The sequence below is a fragment of the Hyperolius riggenbachi genome, chromosome 3 (assembly GCF_040937935.1).
Source record: "Hyperolius riggenbachi isolate aHypRig1 chromosome 3, aHypRig1.pri, whole genome shotgun sequence".
In the NCBI taxonomy this organism is placed as follows: Eukaryota; Metazoa; Chordata; class Amphibia; order Anura; family Hyperoliidae; genus Hyperolius; species Hyperolius riggenbachi.
In genome coordinates this window covers 14,271,417-14,292,025 of record NC_090648.1, presented here as the reverse complement: position 1 = coordinate 14,292,025, position 20,609 = coordinate 14,271,417, and the positions used below count along the sequence as shown (strand labels likewise).

At 49.8% G+C, this 20,609-nt stretch overlaps 1 protein-coding gene across 2 annotated transcripts in view; it reads left to right on the top strand.

The window, feature by feature from the left end:
• SAP25 (Sin3A associated protein 25) overlaps positions 1-17,361 on the top strand; it is a 54,461-nt gene extending 37,100 nt beyond the window's left edge. For both annotated transcript variants that reach the window (XM_068272022.1, XM_068272021.1), the window contains 2 exons: positions 13,837-13,934; positions 16,227-17,361. In XM_068272022.1, coding sequence (XP_068128123.1) covers positions 13,837-13,934; positions 16,227-17,207 — 1,079 coding nt within the window. In that variant the 3' untranslated portion in view covers positions 17,208-17,361. The remainder of the gene's footprint in view (positions 1-13,836; positions 13,935-16,226) is intronic.
• The last annotated feature ends 3,248 nt before the right edge of the window (positions 17,362-20,609 follow it).

The following is a 20,609-nucleotide window of genomic DNA, read 5'->3' as shown; positions in this document are numbered from 1 at the left end:
CTCCTCCCCTCACATAGTAGTTTGTGTCTCCTCCCCTCACATTGTAGTTTGTGTCTCCGCCCCTCACATAGTAGTTTGTGTCTCCGGCCCTCACATAGTAGTTTGTGTCTCCGCCCCTCACATAGTAGTTTGTGTCTCCGCCCCTCACATAGTAGTTTGTGTCTCCGCCCCTCACATAGTAGTTTGTGTCTCGCCCCTCACATAGTAGTTTGTGTCTCCGACCCTCACATAGTAGTTTGTGTCTCCGCCCCTCACATAGTAGTTTGTGTCTCCGCCCCTCACATAGTAGTTTGTGTCTCCGGCCCTCACATAGTAGTTTGTGTCTCCGCCCCTCACATAGTAGTTTGTGTCTCCGACCCTCACATAGTAGTTTGTGTCTCGCCCCTCACATAGTAGTTTGTGTCTCCGACCCTCACATAGTAGTTTGTGTCTCCGCCCCTCACATAGTAGTTTGTGTCTCCGACCCTCACATAGTAGTTTATGTCTCCGACCCTCACATTGTAGTTTGTGTCTCCTCCCCTCACATAGTAGTTTGTGTCTCCTCCCCTCACATAGTAGTTTGTGTCTCCTCCCCTCACATAGTTTGTGTCTCCTCCCCTCACATAGTAGTTTGTGTCTCCTCCCCGCACATAGTTTGTGTCTCCTCCCCTCACATAGTAGTTTGTGTCTCCTCCCCGCACATAGTAGTTTGTGTCTCCTCCCCTCACATAGTAGTTTGTGTCTCCTCCCTTCACATTGTAGTTTGTGTCTCCTCCCCTCACATTGTAGTTTGTGTCTCCTCCCCTCACATAGTAGTTTGTGTCTCCTCCCCTCACATTGTAGTTTGTGTCTCCGCCCCTCACATAGTAGTTTGTGTCTCCGGCCCTCACATAGTAGTTTGTGTCTCCGCCCCTCACATAGTAGTTTGTGTCTCCGCCCCTCACATAGTAGTTTGTGTCTCCGCCCCTCACATAGTAGTTTGTGTCTCGCCCCTCACATAGTAGTTTGTGTCTCCGACCCTCACATAGTAGTTTGTGTCTCCGCCCCTCACATAGTAGTTTGTGTCTCCGCCCCTCACATAGTAGTTTGTGTCTCCGGCCCTCACATAGTAGTTTGTGTCTCCGCCCCTCACATAGTAGTTTGTGTCTCCGACCCTCACATAGTAGTTTGTGTCTCGCCCCTCACATAGTAGTTTGTGTCTCCGACCCTCACATAGTAGTTTGTGTCTCCGCCCCTCACATAGTAGTTTGTGTCTCCGATCCTCACATAGTAGTTTATGTCTCCGACCCTCACATTGTAGTTTGTGTCTCCTCCCCTCACATAGTAGTTTGTGTCTCCTCCCCTCACATAGTAGTTTGTGTCTCCTCCCCTCACATAGTTTGTGTCTCCTCCCCTCACATAGTAGTTTGTGTCTCCTCCCCGCACATAATAGTTTGTGTCTCCTCCCCTCACATAGTAGTTTGTGTCTCCTCCCTTCACATTGTAGTTTGTGTCTCCACCCCTCACATAGTAGTTTGTGTCTCCTCCCCTCACATAGTAGTTTGTGTCTCCTCCCCTCACATTGTAGTTTGTGTCTCCGCCCCTCACATAGTAGTTTGTCTCCGCCCCTCACATAGTAGTTTGTGTCTCCGCCCCTCACATAGTAGTTTGTGTCTCCGCCCCTCACATAGTAGTTTGTGTCTCCGCCCCTCACATAGTAGTTTATGTCTCCTCCCCTCACATTGTAGTTTGTGTCTCCTCCCCTCACATAGTAGTTTGTGTCTCCTCCCCTCACATAGTAGTTTGTGTCTCCTCCCCTCACATAGTTTGTGTCTCCTCCCCTCACATAGTAGTTTGTGTCTCCTCCCCTCACATAGTAGTTTGTGTCTCCTCCCCTCACATTGTAGTTTGTGTCTCCTCCCCTCACATTGTAGTTTGTGTCTCCTCCCCTCACATAGTAGTTTGTGTCTCCTCCCCTCACATTGTAGTTTGTGTCTCCGCCCCTCACATAGTAGTTTGTGTCTCCGCCCCTCACATAGTAGTTTGTGTCTCCGCCCCTCACATAGTAGTTTGTGTCTCCGCCCCTCACATAGTAGTTTGTGTCTCCGCCCCTCACATAGTAGTTTGTGTCTCCGACCCTCACATAGTAGTTTATGTCTCCGACCCTCACATTGTAGTTTGTGTCTCCTCCCCTCACATACTAGTTTGTGTCTCCTCCCCTCACATAGTAGTTTGTGTCTCCTCCCCTCACATAGTAGTTTGTGTCTCCTCCCTTCACATTGTAGTTTGTGTCTCCTGCCCTCACATTGTAGTTTGTGTCTCCTCCCCTCACATAGTAGTTTGTGTCTCCTCCCCTCACATAGTAGTTTGTGTCTCCTCCCCTCACATTGTAGTTTGTGTCTCCTCCCCTCACATTGTAGTTTGTGTCTCCTCCCCTCACATAGTAGTTTGTGTCTCCTCCCCTCACATAGTAGTTTGTGTCTCCTCCCCTCACATAGTTTGTGTCTCCTCCCCTCACATAGTAGTTTGTGTCTCCTCCCCGCACATAGTAGTTTGTGTCTCCTCCCCTCACATAGTAGTTTGTGTCTCCTCCCCTCACATTGTAGTTTGTGTCTCCTCCCCTCACATTGTAGTTTGTGTCTCCTCCCCTCACATAGTAGTTTGTGTCTCCTCCCCTCACATTGTAGTTTGTGTCTCCGCCCCTCACATAGTAGTTTGTGTCTCCGGCCCTCACATAGTAGTTTGTGTCTCCGCCCCTCACATAGTAGTTTGTGTCTCCGCCCCTCACATAGTAGTTTGTGTCTCCGCCCCTCACATAGTAGTTTGTGTCTCGCCCCTCACATAGTAGTTTGTGTCTCCGACCCTCACATAGTAGTTTGTGTCTCCGCCCCTCACATAGTAGTTTGTGTCTCCGCCCCTCACATAGTAGTTTGTGTCTCCGCCCCTCACATAGTAGTTTGTGTCTCCGACCCTCACATAGTAGTTTGTGTCTCGCCCCTCACATAGTAGTTTGTGTCTCCTCCCCTCATATTGTAGTTTGTGTCTCCTCCCCTCACATTGTAGTTTGTGTCTCCTCCCCTCGCATAATAGTTTGTGTCTCCTCCCCTCGCATAGTAGTTTGTGTCTCCGACCCTCACATAGTAGTTTGTGTCTCCGCCCCTCACATACTAGTTTGTGTCTCCTCCCCTCACATAGTAGTTTGTGTATCCTCCCCTCACATAGTAGTTTGTGTCTCCTCCTCTCACATAGTAGTTTGTGTCTCCTCCCTTCACATTGTAGTTTGTGTCTCCTCCCCTCACATTGTAGTTTTTGTCTCCTCCCCTCACATAGTTTGTGTCTCCTCCCCTCACATAGTAGTTTGTGTCTCCTCCCCTCACATAGTTTGTGTCTCCTCCCCTCACATACTAGTTTGTGTCTCCTCCCCTCACATAGTAGTTTGTGTCTCCTCCCCTCACATAGTAGTTTGTGTCTCCTCCCTTCACATTGTAGTTTGTGTCTCCTGCCCTCACATTGTAGTTTGTGTCTCCTCCCCTCACATAGTAGTTTGTGTCTCCTCCCCTCACATAGTAGTTTGTGTCTCCTCCCCTCACATTGTAGTTTGTGTCTCCTCCCCTCACATTGTAGTTTGTGTCTCCTCCCCTCACATAGTAGTTTGTGTCTCCTCCCCTCACATAGTAGTTTGTGTCTCCTCCCCTCACATAGTTTGTGTCTCCTCCCCTCACATAGTAGTTTGTGTCTCCTCCCCGCACATAGTAGTTCGTGTCTCCTCCCCTCACATAGTAGTTTGTGTCTCCTCCCTTCACATTGTAGTTTGTGTCTCCTCCCCTCACATTGTAGTTTGTGTCTCCTCCCCTCACATAGTAGTTTGTGTCTCCTCCCCTCACATTGTAGTTTGTGTCTCCGCCCCTCACATAGTAGTTTGTGTCTCCGGCCCTCACATAGTAGTTTGTGTCTCCGCCCCTCACATAGTAGTTTGTGTCTCCGCCCCTCACATAGTAGTTTGTGTCTCCGCCCCTCACATAGTAGTTTGTGTCTCGCCCCTCACATAGTAGTTTGTGTCTCCGACCCTCACATAGTAGTTTGTGTCTCCGCCCCTCACATAGTAGTTTGTGTCTCCGCCCCTCACATAGTAGTTTGTGTCTCCGCCCCTCACATAGTAGTTTGTGTCTCCGCCCCTCACATAGTAGTTTGTGTCTCCGACCCTCACATAGTAGTTTGTGTCTCGCCCCTCACATAGTAGTTTGTGTCTCCGACCCTCACATAGTAGTTTGTGTCTCCGCCCCTCACATAGTAGTTTGTGTCTCCGACCCTCACATAGTAGTTTATGTCTCCGACCCTCACATTGTAGTTTGTGTCTCCTCCCCTCACATTGTAGTTTGTGTCTCCTCCCCTCACATAGTAGTTTGTGTCTCCTCCCCTCACATAGTTTGTGTCTCCTCCCCTCACATAGTAGTTTGTGTCTCCTCCCCGCACATAATAGTTTGTGTCTCCTCCCCTCACATAGTAGTTTGTGTCTCCTCCCTTCACATTGTAGTTTGTGTCTCCACCCCTCACATAGTAGTTTGTGTCTCCTCCCCTCACATAGTAGTTTGTGTCTCCTCCCCTCACATTGTAGTTTGTGTCTCCGCCCCTCACATAGTAGTTTGTCTCCGCCCCTCACATAGTAGTTTGTCTCCGCCCCTCACATAGTAGTTTGTGTCTCCGCCCCTCACATAGTAGTTTGTGTCTCCGCCCCTCACATAGTAGTTTGTGTCTCCGCCCCTCACATAGTAGTTTATGTCTCCTCCCCTCACATAGTAGTTTGTGTCTCCTCCCCTCACATAGTAGTTTGTGTCTCCTCCCCTCACATAGTTTGTGTCTCCTCCCCTCACATAGTAGTTTGTGTCTCCTCCCCTCACATAGTAGTTTGTGTCTCCTCCCCTCACATAGTAGTTTGTGTCTCCTCCCTTCACATTGTAGTTTGTGTCTCCGCCCCTCACATAGTAGTTTGTGTCTCCGCCCCTCACATAGTAGTTTGTGTCTCCGCCCCTCACATAGTAGTTTGTGTCTCCGCCCCTCACATAGTAGTTTGTGTCTCCGACCCTCACATAGTAGTTTATGTCTCCGACCCTCACATTGTAGTTTGTGTCTCCTCCCCTCACATAGTAGTTTGTGTCTCCGCCCCTCACATAATAGTTTGTGTCTCCTCCACTCACATAGTTTGTGTCTCCGCCCCTCACATAGTAGTTTGTGTCTCCGCCCCTCACATAGTAGTTTGTGTCTCCTCCCCTCACATTGTAGTTTGTGTCTCCGCCCCTCACATAGTAGTTTATGTCTCCGCCCCTCACATAGTAGTTTGTGTCTCCGCCCCTCACATAGTAGTTTATGTCTCCGACCCTCACATAGTAGTTTGTGTCTCCTCCCCTCACATAGTAGTTTGTGTCTCCTCCCCTCACATAGTAGTTTGTGTCTCCCCCCTCACATAGTAGTTTGTGTCTCCGCCCTCACATAGTAGTTTGTGTCTCCGCCCCTCACATAGTAGTTTGTGTCTCCTCCCCTCACATAGTAGTTTGTGTCTCCTCCCCTCACATAGTAGTTTGTGTCTCCTCCCCTCACATAGTAGTTTGTGTCTCCCCCCTCACATAGTAGTTTGTGTCTCCCCCCTCACATAGTAGTTTGTGTCTCCGCCCCTCACATACTAGTTTGTGTCTCCGCCCCTCACATAGTAGTTTGTGTCTCCTCCCCTCACATAGTAGTTTGTGTCTCCTCCCCTCACATTGTAGTTTGTGTCTCCGCCCCTCACATAGTAGTTTGTCTCCGCCCCTCACATAGTAGTTTGTGTCTCCGCCCCTCACATTGTAGTTTGTGTCTCCTCCCCTCACATTGTAGTTTGTGTCTCCGCCCCTCACATAGTAGTTTGTGTCTCCGCCCCTCACATAGTAGTTTGTGTCTCCGCCCCTCACATAGTAGTTTGTGTCTCCGCCCCTCACATAGTAGTTTGTGTCTCCTCCCCTCACATAGTAGTTTGTGTCTCCTCCCCTCACATAGTAGTTTGTGTCTCCGCCCCTCACATAGTAGTTTGTGTCTCCGCCCCTCACATAGTAGTTTGTGTCTCCGCCCCTCACATAGTAGTTTGTGTCTCCTCCCCTCACATAGTAGTTTGTGTCTCCTCCCCTCACATACTAGTTTGTGTCTCCGCCCCTCACATAGTAGTTTGTGTCTCCTCCCCTCACATAGTAGTTTGTGTCTCCTCCCCTCACATAGTAGTTTGTCTCCGCCCCTCACATAGTAGTTTGTGTCTCCGCCCCTCACATTGTAGTTTGTGTCTCCTCCCCTCACATTGTAGTTTGTGTCTCCGCCCCTCACATAGTAGTTTGTGTCTCCGCCCCTCACATAGTAGTTTGTGTCTCCGCCCCTCACATAGTAGTTTGTGTCTCCGCCCCTCACATAGTAGTTTGTGTCTCCTCCCCTCACATAGTAGTTTGTGTCTCCTTCCCTCACATAGTAGTTTGTGTCTCCTCCCCTCACATAGTAGTTTGTGTCTCCTCCCCTCACATAGTAGTTTGTGTCTCCTCCCCTCACATAGTAGTTTGTGTCTCCGCCCCTCACATAGTAGTTTGTGTCTCCTCCCCTCACATAGTAGTTTGTGTCTCCGCCCCTCACATAGTAGTTTGTGTCTCCTCCCCTCACATAGTAGTTTGTGTCTCCCCCCTCACATAGTAGTTTGTGTCTCCGCCCCTCACATTGTAGTTTGTGTCTCCTCCCCTCACATAGTAGTTTGTGTCTCCCCCCTCACATAGTAGTTTGTGTCTCCTCCCCTCACATAGTAGTTTGTGTCTCCCCCCTCACATAGTAGTTTGTGTCTCCTCCCCTCACATAGTAGTTTGTGTCTCCCCCCTCACATAGTAGTTTGTGTCTCCTCCCCTCACATAGTAGTTTGTGTCTCCCCCCTCACATAGTAGTTTGTGTCTCCCCCCTCACATAGTAGTTTGTGTCTCCGCCCCTCACATACTAGTTTGTGTCTCCGCCCCTCACATAGTAGTTTGTGTCTCCTCCCCTCACATAGTAGTTTGTGTCTCCTCCCCTCACATTGTAGTTTGTGTCTCCGCCCCTCACATAGTAGTTTGTCTCCGCCCCTCACATAGTAGTTTGTGTCTCCGCCCCTCACATTGTAGTTTGTGTCTCCTCCCCTCACATTGTAGTTTGTGTCTCCGCCCCTCACATAGTAGTTTGTGTCTCCGCCCCTCACATAGTAGTTTGTGTCTCCGCCCCTCACATAGTAGTTTGTGTCTCCGCCCCTCACATAGTAGTTTGTGTCTCCTCCCCTCACATAGTAGTTTGTGTCTCCGCCCCTCACATAGTAGTTTGTGTCTCCGCCCCTCACATAGTAGTTTGTGTCTCCGCCCCTCACATAGTAGTTTGTGTCTCCTCCCCTCACATAGTAGTTTGTGTCTCCTCCCCTCACATACTAGTTTGTGTCTCCGCCCCTCACATAGTAGTTTGTGTCTCCTCCCCTCACATAGTAGTTTGTGTCTCCGCCCCTCACATAGTAGTTTGTGTCTCCTCCCCTCACATACTAGTTTGTGTCTCCGCCCCTCACATTGTAGTTTGTGTCTCCTCCCCTCACATTGTAGTTTTTGTCTCCTCCCCTCACATAGTTTGTGTCTCCTCCCCTCACATAGTAGTTTGTGTCTCCTCCCCTCACATAGTTTGTGTCTCCTCCCCTCACATACTAGTTTGTGTCTCCTCCCCTCACATAGTAGTTTGTGTCTCCTCCCCTCACATAGTAGTTTGTGTCTCCTCCCTTCACATTGTAGTTTGTGTCTCCTGCCCTCACATTGTAGTTTGTGTCTCCTCCCCTCACATAGTAGTTTGTGTCTCCTCCCCTCACATAGTAGTTTGTGTCTCCTCCCCTCACATTGTAGTTTGTGTCTCCTCCCCTCACATTGTAGTTTGTGTCTCCTCCCCTCACATAGTAGTTTGTGTCTCCTCCCCTCACATAGTAGTTTGTGTCTCCTCCCCTCACATAGTTTGTGTCTCCTCCCCTCACATAGTAGTTTGTGTCTCCTCCCCGCACATAGTAGTTTGTGTCTCCTCCCCTCACATAGTAGTTTGTGTCTCCTCCCTTCACATTGTAGTTTGTGTCTCCTCCCCTCACATTGTAGTTTGTGTCTCCTCCCCTCACATAGTAGTTTGTGTCTCCTCCCCTCACATTGTAGTTTGTGTCTCCGCCCCTCACATAGTAGTTTGTGTCTCCGGCCCTCACATAGTAGTTTGTGTCTCCGCCCCTCACATAGTAGTTTGTGTCTACGCCCCTCACATAGTAGTTTGTGTCTCCGCCCCTCACATAGTAGTTTGTGTCTCGCCCCTCACATAGTAGTTTGTGTCTCCGACCCTCACATAGTAGTTTGTGTCTCCGCCCCTCACATAGTAGTTTGTGTCTCCGCCCCTCACATAGTAGTTTGTGTCTCCGGCCCTCACATAGTAGTTTGTGTCTCCGCCCCTCACATAGTAGTTTGTGTCTCCGACCCTCACATAGTAGTTTGTGTCTCGCCCCTCACATAGTAGTTTGTGTCTCCGCCCCTCACATAGTAGTTTGTGTCTCCGCCCCTCACATAGTAGTTTGTGTCTCCGACCCTCACATAGTAGTTTGTGTCTTCGACCCTCACATTGTAGTTTGTGTCTCCTCCCCTCACATTGTAGTTTGTGTCTCCTCCCCTCACATAGTAGTTTGTGTCTCCTCCCCTCACATAGTTTGTGTCTCCTCCCCTCACATAGTAGTTTGTGTCTCCTCCCCGCACATAATAGTTTGTGTCTCCTCCCCTCACATAGTAGTTTGTGTCTCCTCCCTTCACATTGTAGTTTGTGTCTCCACCCCTCACATAGTAGTTTGTGTCTCCTCCCCTCACATAGTAGTTTGTGTCTCCTCCCCTCACATTGTAGTTTGTGTCTCCGCCCCTCACATAGTAGTTTGTCTCCGCCCCTCACATAGTAGTTTGTGTCTCCGCCCCTCACATAGTAGTTTGTGTCTCCGCCCCTCACATAGTAGTTTGTGTCTCCGCCCCTCACATAGTAGTTTATGTCTCCTCCCCTCACATAGTAGTTTGTGTCTCCTCCCCTCACATAGTAGTTTGTGTCTCCTCCCCTCACATAGTTTGTGTCTCCTCCCCTCACATAGTAGTTTGTGTCTCCTCCCCTCACATAGTAGTTTGTGTCTCCTCCCCTCACATTGTAGTTTGTGTCTCCTCCCCTCACATTGTAGTTTGTGTCTCCTCCCCTCACATAGTAGTTTGTGTCTCCTCCCTTCACATTGTAGTTTGTGTCTCCGCCCCTCACATAGTAGTTTGTGTCTCCGCCCCTCACATAGTAGTTTGTGTCTCCGCCCCTCACATAGTAGTTTGTGTCTCCGCCCCTCACATAGTAGTTTGTGTCTCCGACCCTCACATAGTAGTTTATGTCTCCGACCCTCACATTGTAGTTTGTGTCTCCTCCCCTCACATAGTAGTTTGTGTCTCCGCCCCTCACATAATAGTTTGTGTCTCCTCCACTCACATAGTTTGTGTCTCCGCCCCTCACATAGTAGTTTGTATCTCCGCCCCTCACATAGTAGTTTGTGTCTCCTCCCCTCACATTGTAGTTTGTGTCTCCGCCCCTCACATAGTAGTTTATGTCTCCGCCCCTCACATAGTAGTTTGTGTCTCCGCCCCTCACATAGTAGTTTATTTCTCCGACCCTCACATAGTAGTTTGTGTCTCCGCCCCTCACATTGTAGTTTGTGTCTCCTCCCCTCACATAGTAGTTTGTGTCTCCCCCCTCACATAGTAGTTTGTGTCTCCTCCCCTCACATAGTAGTTTGTGTCTCCCCCCTCACATAGTAGTTTGTGTCTCCTCCCCTCACATAGTAGTTTGTGTCTCCCCCCTCACATAGTAGTTTGTGTCTCCTCCCCTCACATAGTAGTTTGTGTCTCCCCCCTCACATAGTAGTTTGTGTCTCCCCCCTCACATAGTAGTTTGTGTCTCCGCCCCTCACATACTAGTTTGTGTCTCCGCCCCTCACATAGTAGTTTGTGTCTCCTCCCCTCACATAGTAGTTTGTGTCTCCTCCCCTCACATTGTAGTTTGTGTCTCCGCCCCTCACATAGTAGTTTGTCTCCGCCCCTCACATAGTAGTTTGTGTCTCCGCCCCTCACATTGTAGTTTGTGTCTCCTCCCCTCACATTGTAGTTTGTGTCTCCGCCCCTCACATAGTAGTTTGTGTCTCCGCCCCTCACATAGTAGTTTGTGTCTCCGCCCCTCACATAGTAGTTTGTGTCTCCGCCCCTCACATAGTAGTTTGTGTCTCCTCCCCTCACATAGTAGTTTGTGTCTCCTCCCCTCACATAGTAGTTTGTGTCTCCGCCCCTCACATAGTAGTTTGTGTCTCCGCCCCTCACATAGTAGTTTGTGTCTCCGCCCCTCACATAGTAGTTTGTGTCTCCTCCCCTCACATAGTAGTTTGTGTCTCCTCCCCTCACATACTAGTTTGTGTCTCCGCCCCTCACATAGTAGTTTGTGTCTCCGCCCCTCACATTGTAGTTTGTGTCTCCTCCCCTCACATTGTAGTTTGTGTCTCCGCCCCTCACATAGTAGTTTGTGTCTCCGCCCCTCACATAGTAGTTTGTGTCTCCGCCCCTCACATAGTAGTTTGTGTCTCCGCCCCTCACATAGTAGTTTGTGTCTCCTCCCCTCACATAGTAGTTTGTGTCTCCTCCCCTCACATAGTAGTTTGTGTCTCCGCCCCTCACATAGTAGTTTGTGTCTCCGCCCCTCACATAGTAGTTTGTGTCTCCGCCCCTCACATAGTAGTTTGTGTCTCCTCCCCTCACATAGTAGTTTGTGTCTCCTCCCCTCACATACTAGTTTGTGTCTCCGCCCCTCACATAGTAGTTTGTGTCTCCTCCCCTCACATAGTAGTTTGTGTCTCCTCCCCTCACATTGTAGTTTGTGTCTCCGCCCCTCACATAGTAGTTTGTCTCCGCCCCTCACATAGTAGTTTGTGTCTCCGCCCCTCACATTGTAGTTTGTGTCTCCTCCCCTCACATTGTAGTTTGTGTCTCCGCCCCTCACATAGTAGTTTGTGTCTCCGCCCCTCACATAGTAGTTTGTGTCTCCGCCCCTCACATAGTAGTTTGTGTCTCCGCCCCTCACATAGTAGTTTGTGTCTCCTCCCCTCACATAGTAGTTTGTGTCTCCTCCCCTCACATAGTAGTTTGTGTCTCCTCCCCTCACATAGTAGTTTGTGTCTCCCCCCTCACATAGTAGTTTGTGTCTCCTCCCCTCACATAGTAGTTTGTGTCTCCCCCCTCACATAGTAGTTTGTGTCTCCCCCCTCACATAGTAGTTTGTGTCTCCGCCCCTCACATACTAGTTTGTGTCTCCGCCCCTCACATAGTAGTTTGTGTCTCCTCCCCTCACATAGTAGTTTGTGTCTCCTCCCCTCACATTGTAGTTTGTGTCTCCGCCCCTCACATAGTAGTTTGTCTCCGCCCCTCACATAGTAGTTTGTGTCTCCGCCCCTCACATTGTAGTTTGTGTCTCCTCCCCTCACATAATAGTTTGTGTCTCCGCCCCTCACATAGTAGTTTGTGTCTCCGCCCCTCACATAGTAGTTTGTGTCTCCGCCCCTCACATAGTAGTTTGTGTCTCCGCCCCTCACATAGTAGTTTGTGTCTCCTCCCCTCACATAGTAGTTTGTGTCTCCTCCCCTCACATAGTAGTTTGTGTCTCCGCCCCTCACATAGTAGTTTGTGTCTCCGCCCCTCACATAGTAGTTTGTGTCTCCGCCCCTCACATAGTAGTTTGTGTCTCCTCCCCTCACATAGTAGTTTGTGTCTCCTCCCCTCACATACTAGTTTGTGTCACCGCCCCTCACATAGTAGTTTGTGTCTCCTCCCCTCACATAGTAGTTTGTGTCTCCGCCCCTCACATAGTAGTTTGTGTCTCCTCCCCTCACATACTAGTTTGTGTCTCCGCCCCTCACATAGTAGTTTGTGTCTCCTCCCCTCACATAGTAGTTTGTGTCTCCGCCCCTCACATAGTAGTTTGTGTCTCCTCCCCTCACATACTAGTTTGTGTCTTCGCCCCTCACATAGTAGTTTGTGTCTCCTCCCCTCACATAGTAGTTTGTGTCTCCGCCCCTCACATAGAGGTGCTTTTAATCTGTATTAACTTAGCGGAATATAACCCTGCATTTCAACTTTGCTCTAAAATATTATTTACAGCATATTATATGCAAAAAGCATTTTTTTTTTTTTTACTAGACCAGCATTGGAAGGGTTACACAGAGGTTTAAAGTTCCTGGAGAGATATGCAGAAGTTCAGATAGATACATTTTATTTAGTTACATGTATCTATTGATAAACAGTTACACACTCTTTGGCAGTCCTCCAAGCTCCTTCTCAGTGAGAGAGATGAGTCACATTCAACACTTAGGCCTCGATTCATAAAGCATTACCTCATGCGGTAATGCTGAAAACAGCAGACTTTACCGACCACTTAGCAAAATGTCAATTCATAAAGGCTGTTACCGCATGAAAAGCTGACATTACCGACCAGGGAGCTAAATTACCGACTTGGCTGCAGTTACCGACAACACATGTCAGTAAATTGTCAGCAAATGTCAATTCATAAAGCCTTCAACATGCGGTAAGCCTGGCGGTAGTTACCGACACCTCTGGTGAGGTCTTAACAAGTTACCGACAGCTCTGACAGCTCTGATTAATGCAAAGTGCAGAGATCCGAAAGTCTGTTTGATTCATCTGTGGAGAGAGCCAGAAAGCCCTCTGTGTGAATCATTTCAGCAGGCAGGGAAAGACTGTGTGACTCATCTGTCTGAGTCATCAGTGGTAAGAGCCGGCTGTGTGAGTAATTTCTGCAGGCAGGGAAAGACTGTGTGACTCATCTGTCTGAGTCATCAGTGGGAGAGCCAGAGAGAGCCGTCTCTGTGATTCATTTCTGCAGAGCAAAGAGGGAATCGGGACACTGCTCTACTCTACCGCTCAATGGGCTGCGGTAATTTACCGACCTCCAAGGGCAGCTGGGGAAATCTTTATGAATTAGCACACAGACCGGGAAAATACCGAGTGCGGTATTTTCCCGACAAGATTTTTGTTATCGCACTGCTGTTTATGAATCGAGGCCCTAGATACATTATGTAAACAAAATGTATCTATTTCAGCTTCGGATGCGTCTGCAGAACTCTAAAGGAACTTTAAAGCCCTGTGTAACCCTTCCAATGCTGGTCTAGTAAAAAAAAATGCTGGTTGCATATAATATACTGTAAATAATGTTTTAGAGCAAAGTTGAAATGCAGGGTTATATTCCGCTTTAAGATCTTTTGTGTCTGTACAGCATCTGTGTGTGCAGCATCTTGCAAAGATTTTTTTCTGATGTGGAGTTCAGCTCCATAGAAAAGACTGTGTAGAGTATGGCTCTCATACTACATGAAGGGTGGTAAGATTGGTCTGTGATCTTTCAGTTTCCAAAGACCATAGTCTGATGTGTGTATGCATCTTTAGTCCTTCCCTCAATGGTGAGATTTCACATCAGAATTTTGCCATTTTTGAGTTGAAACTCGGAATGCAGTAATATTTATTTTTCTTCAGATAGTGACAGTTGTCTCCCAGGCACATTCCCAGGACATGACAGTGAGAATCCTGTGCCTGAATTCAATGCAATAATATAACTAATTGAGAACATATTTTCGCTAATTATTCGCAATATGCTACAATTTGGTGATTTTCCGATGCAACCTCAGAATCCATAAAATTCTGAATTAGTGCCATACCTACCCATAATCCTCTATTCCGGCGTTATGTCTATAGTGAGCACTAATCACCACCGTTTCTGTATTTTTTCCAGGTTACTCTGTAAACAATGCAGGATTTTTCTACACTGACCCCCTGCTACCACCTGGACTCCGTGTCTACAACTGCCTGTCACCCGCCGCATACCACAGTGTAAGTGTCACCCTACGGGCGGAGGGGCAGACTGATAGCGCTGTCTGTGTCACCCTGCCTGAGGAGGGGCAGACTGGTAGCTCCCTTCTGTCTGTCACCCTACGGGGGGAGGGGCAGACTGGCATCTCTCTTCTGTCTGTGTCATCATACGGGGGGGGGGGGGGGAAGCCAGACTTGCAGCTCCCTTCTGTCTGTGTCACCCTGCAGGAGGAGGAGCACGCTGGTAGCTCTGTCTGTGTCACCCTGCCTGAGGAGGGGCAGACTGGTAGCTCCCTTTTGTCTGTGGCACCCTGCAGGAGGAGGGGCGGACTGGCAGCTCCCTTCTGTCTGTGTCACCCTGCAGGAGGAGGGGCAGACTGGTAGCTCCCTTCTGTCTGTGTCACCCTGCAGGAGGAGGGGCGGACTGGCAGCTCCCTTCTGTCTGTGTCACCCTGCAGGAGGAGGAGCACGCTGGTAGCTCTGTCTGTGTCACCCTGCCTGAGGAGGGGCAGACTGGTAGCTCCCTTCTGTCTGTGTCACCCTGCAGGAGGAGGGGCAGACTGGTAGCTCCCTTTTGTCTGTGGCACCCTGCAGGAGGAGGGGCGGACTGGCAGCTCCCTTCTGTCTGTGTCACCCTGCAGGAGGAGGGGCAGACTGGTAGCTCCCTTCTGTCTCTGTCACCCTGCAGGAGGAGGGGCAGGCTGGCAGCTCTCTTCTGTCTGTTACCCTGCAGGAGGAGGGACAGACTGGCAGCTCCCTTCTGTCTGTGTCACCCTGCAGGAGGAGGGGCAGACTGGCAGCTCCCTTCTGTGTCACCCTGCAGGAGGAGGGGCAGACTGGCAGCTCCCTTCTGTCTGTGTCACCCTGCAGGGGGAGGGGCAGACTGGCAGCTCCCTTCTGTCTGTATCACCCTGCAGGAGGAGGGGCAGACTGGCAGCTCCCTTCTGTCTGTGTCACCCTGCAGGGGGAGGGGCAGACTGGTAGCTCCCTTCTGTCTGTGTCACCCTGCAGGGGGAGGGGCAGACTGGCAGCTCTCTTCAGTCTGTTACTCTGCAGGAGGAAGGGCAGACTAGCAGCACCCTTCTGTCTGTGTCACCCTGCAGGAGGAGGAGCAGACTGGTAGCTCCCTTCTGTCTGTGTCACCCTGCAGGAGGAGGAGCAGACCGGTAACTCCCTTCTGTCTGTCACCCTGCAGGAGGAGTGGCAGACTGGCAGCTCCCTTCTGTGTCACCCTGCAGGAGGAGGGGCAGACTGGCAGCTCCCTTCTGTCTGTGTCACCCTACAGGAGGAGTGGCAGGCTGGCAGCTCTCTTCTGTCTGTTACCATGCAGGGGGAGGGGCAGACTGGCAGCTCCCTTCTGTTTGTGTCACCCTGCAGGAGGAGGGGCAGACTGGCAGCTCCCTTCTGTCTGTGTCGCCCTGCAGGGGGAGGGGCAGGCTGGCAGCTCCCTTCTGTCTGTGTCACCCTGCAGGAGGAGTGGCAGACTGGCAGCTCCCTTCTGTGTCACCCTGCAGGAGGAGGGGCAGACTAGCAGCTCCCTTCTGTCTGTGTCACCCTGCAGGAGGAGTGGCAGACTGGCAGCTCCCTTCTGTGTCACCCTGCAGGAGGAGAGGCAGACTGGTAGCTCCCATCTATCTGTGTCACCATGCAGGGGGAGGGGCAGACTGGCGGCTCCCTTCTGTCTGTCACCCTGCAGGAGGAGGGGCAGACTCAATGGGGGAGATTTATCAACGCATTTCCAACAGTTTTTTCTTCATAATCTGTTCTAACCAGCAGGGAGAACAGTTCTGCATGATAATAAGAATCTTCTTAAATCCTAGGTAATAGTGGCAATTTAGCATGAATTTCTAGAGCTGCACTACAGTTAAGAGAAGTGCAAATCCATCCCTAAACTGCCGCAGATTAAGAAGTGCTTGATAGCAGTTCTACAGATGTAGAACTGCAGGCTAGACATGATAGCAGAGTGCAGGCTAGACATGATTTATGATGTGCTCCTCCCCCCTGCTGAATTCCTCCTCAGAGCCCGCTGCTATCAATACAGCAGGTGTATTGGTTACCTCAGCAACAGCAATTCCCCTCACACACTGCACTGTCTGAGAGACCTTCCTAGCTCCTCCTATTATACAACAGTTTTAGAAGGAATCTGCACTATCTAATGATTTCTTAGGATGTCTAAGACAGTTCTACATGGATTTCTAAAAACCTACTAATATTTTGTTTCAGACACTCTTGATAAATCTGGCCCACTGTTGTGTTCTGTATTTTGCTCTCGTTTTTACATATTTTAATATGTGGTAATTTTGTGTGTTTTAGGTGTTCGGGGCATTCAGATTGGTCACTCCTCCTCCCATTATGTCCGCTGGCACCTTTATACCCGACACTGGAACATCTGAGTACTCACCACAGCAAGGTGTCATAACGGCAGATCGGACATTCATCCAGGAATGGACAACTCACACCCCAGATGTAAAGGTCAAATTGGGACAGCTCACCCCTGCCAAGCCTGCCAACACCACTACTCACCTGTCCGCCATCCCTGCCAAGCATGCCAACACCATTACTCACCTGCCCGCCATCCCTGCCAAGCATGCCAACACCACTACTCACCTGCCCGTCATCCCTGCCAAGCATACCAACACCACTACTCACCTGCTCGCCATCCCTGCCAAGCATACCAACACCACTACTCACCTGCTTGCCATCCCTGCCAAGCATGCCAACACCACTACTCACCTGCCCGCCATCCCTGTCAACCATGCCAACACCACTACTCACCTGCCCGCCATCCCTGTCAAGCATGCCAACACCACTACTCACCTGCCCGCCATCCCTGCCAAGCATGCCAACACCACTATTCACCTGCCCGCCATCCCTGCCAAGCATGCCAACACCACTACTCACCTGCCCGCCATCCCTGCCAAGCATGGCAACACCACTACTCACCTGCCCGCCATCCCTGCCAAGCATGCCAACTCCACTACTCACCTGTTGTCAGACGTTGCAGCAAGGAGCCATTCTCACTTGTCAGGTGCTGCACCCAGTGGGAGGAGCCATCATTTGTCAGGCACTGCAGCCAGTGGGAGGAGCCATTCTCACTTGTCAGGCGCTGCAGCCAGTGGGAGGAGCCATTCTCACTTGTCAGGCGCTGCAGTGAGCAAGAGAAATTCACCACAGAAAACATTTGCTTCAGACTTGAAGTACAACAAAATTCACATACTGACTACATCAGAACTTGATGCCTTGACTGGACTACTGATGTTATCCAATGGAGACCCTACAGGCCTCTGCCTCTAGATAGGCAGCATTTGTCCCTTCCTGTTACCCCCCCCACCCCCAAGAGAAGGAGGAAAAGGAAGTCCCCCAGCAGGGACACAGACCTTTGTAAAAATTATAATTGATATTACCAGTGCTGTAAAGTTTCTTTTGCTACTAAAATGTTTTATTTTAATTTGCCGTTTGTGTCTTTTGGAAAGAGTCCTGCTTGCCTGCTGCCTTCTGAGGTCAGCTTCATAGGAAGCGAGACGCGGGACCCAGACAGCGATACAGCCGTGACGGAGGTCTTATCCTCACCCCTTCCACTAGAACTGCAGCTGTGTTTTCCGCAGTTTTCTCTTTAAAAGCACAGGCCGGGTTCACACTGCGCCAGATGAAAGACTGATTCTGTAAAAATGTATCCGTTTTCTGTTTAAGGGCCGGTTTACACGTACCCGTTGGGATCCGTTTGCTGCGTTACGGTAAGTGGAGCGCAGAGTTCGAACTTTGCACATTTTACCGGACCGGCTGACAGTGTCCATTCTCAGTAGGCTAGTCGCCGCGTCCGCTTGGATCGCCTCCGTGACGTAATACTCACGCCCTGCCGCTGTTGTTTTTTTCCATCCACTCAAGTGTGAATTGACCATAAATGGATCAGCTTGTTGCAGTGGCAGCAGTTTTTCCATGACTTTTTCTCGCCACTCTCTCAGAACCTGTCACCGTCGCATTCTGACTCCCCCATTGGCCCGTTTTGGTCAGGGCTGGTTCTAGATTTTTTGCTGCCTGAGGCAAACTTGTGATGATGCGTTTCCCCCCCTCCCCCCCTTCCTGATCCCAATGATCGCACAGTACCTGACAATGTAAACCCTCAGTATTGGTAGGTAGGTAGGTAGCCAGGTATAGTTGCCCCCACAATAGCAAAGAAGGACACGGCACTCAGGAGCTGTGCAGCAACCAGCTGTATTGGAGTCACAGGATACACAACATGTTGAGGAAGGGCTCCGCCCGAAACATGTTGTGTATCCTGTGACTCCAATACAGCTTGTTGTAGCACAGCTGAGTGCCGTGTCCTTCTTTGCTATTGTGGTCCTGTACGTGCAGAGGTGGCGTGTCTGCAGGTTACTGGCACCGGCTAGCCGGTTTTAGTGCCGGTTTTCCCAAGACTTGGAGTTTTTCGTTGGTTATAATTGCCCCCAGTATAGGTAGCTAGTATAGTTGTCCCTAGTATAGGTAGCTAGTATAGTTGCCCCCCAGTATAGGTAGCTAGTATAGTTGCCCCCAGTATAGGTAGCTAGTATAGTTGCCCCAGTATAGGTAACCAATATTGTTGCCCCCTGTGTAGGTAGCCAGTATAGTTGCCCCAGTATAGGTAGCTAGCATAGTTGCCCGAAGTTTAGGCATGTAGTATAGTTGCCCCAGTATAGGTAGCTAGTAAAGTTGCCCCCAGTGTAGGTAGTATAGATGCCCCCAGTATAGATAGTATAGGTGCCCCCAGTACAAGTGCTATAGTTGCCCCAGTATAGGTAGCTAGTATAGATGCACCCAGTATAGGTAGTATAGTTTCCCCCAGTATAGGTAGTATAGTTTCCCCAGTATAGGTAGCTAGTATAGTTGGCCCCAGTATAGGAAGCTAGTGTAGTTGGCCCCAGTATAGGTAGCTAGTATAGATGCCACCAGTATAGGTAGTATAGGTGCCCCCAGTACAGGTAGTATAGTTTCCCCAGTATAGGTAGTATAGTTTCCCCAGTATAGGTAGCTAGTATAGTTGGCCCCAGTATAGGTAGCTAGTATAGTTGGCCCCAGTATAGTTAGCTAGTATAGATGCCACCAGTATAGGTAGTATAGGTGCCTCCAGTACAGGTAGTATAGGTGCCCGAGTATAGTTAGCTAGAATACTTGTCCCCAGTACAGGTAGCTAGTATAGTTGCCCCAGTAAATGTAGCTAGTATAGTTGTGCCCAGTATAGGTAGCTAATATAGTTGCCTTAGTATAGGTAGCTAGTATAGTTGTCCCCAGTATAGGTAGTATAGTTGTTCCCAGTATAGGTAGTATAGTTGTCCCCAGTATAGGTAGCTAGTATAGTTGTCCCCAGTATAGGCAGCTAGTATAGTTGCCCTAGTATAGGTAGCTAGTATAGTTGTCCCCAGTATAGGTAGCTAGTATAGTTGACCTAGTATCAGTAGCTCGTATAGTTGTCCCCAGTATAGGTAGTATAGTTTCCCCAGTATAGATAGCTAGTATAGTTGTCCCCAGTATAGGTAGCTAGTATAGTTGTCCCTAGTATAGGTAGCTAGTATAGTTGCCCTAGTATAGGTAGCTAGTATAGTTGCCCCAGTATGGGTAGCTAGTATAGATGCCCTCAGTACAGGTAGTATAGTTGCCCTGGTATAGTTAGCTAGTATAGTTGCCCCCCGGTATAGGTAGCTAGTATAGTTGCCCCAGTATACAGTAGGTAGCATAGATGCCCCCTGTACAGGTAGTATAGTTGCCCCAGTATAGGTAGCTAGTATAGTTGCCCCAGTATTGGTTAGCCAGGAAGGTGGAGCAGCGGGCACACAGTGGTGGGGAGGGAGGCTAGAATGTAGGACTCCCTTCGTCCTTCCACGTTCCAGGCGTCGGAGCGTGCGTTCCACAGGTTTTTTGCTTCTTCAATACCACCCATTGTACTGTGGAAGTGCAGTGAGCAGCATTGAAGAAGGAGAAGACAAGTGGAACGCTCCGACGCCTGGAACGCGCAAGGAAAAAGGGAGTCATTCATTCCCTGTAGCCGCCGATACTGACACACTGCGCTAATATCTGGAGGGGGCGCGCAGAAGGAGTGCCCAGTGCTGTGTGCCCGCTGCTCATTCTTCCTGCGCTGCTGCTCCCTCCTGCTCACGGTGACCCTGAAGCCGCCCCCAGACTTCCTCCACCTGAGGAAGACACCTCACTTGGCACCATGGGTGGGCCGGGCCTGGTTTGGGTCCCATGCACAAAACAAACATCTGTATACCAATCCCAAAGCCCCATCACAAGCATCAGGCTCCCATTGGTTTGCAAAAGACCAATGGGAATCCTCCCTGAGCACCAAGGAGGTTTTTCATTGGTCCACTACTCAGTGAACCAATGAGAATACTCCCTGGGGAGAGAAGATTCTCATTAGTCTTTTGCATACCAATTGTTGCCTGATGCTTCTGCTGGGACTCTGGGATCTGTATAGGGGTGTCTCTTGCGTGCAGCGGAGGTCCAGATTGGGTGGTAAAATACGCTAAATGTACGCGGTGACCAGCAGGGCTGTGGAGTTGGTACAATAATCTCTGACTCCTCAGTTTATGAAACCACAACTCTGAATCCACAGCCCTGGTGACCAGCCTAATGAGAACAGACACCGTCCATTCTCATTGGCTAGCACCGATTCCCTCAGCCTCCATCGCCGCCCGCTGCGCCCGGGCGATCCGCAGAAAT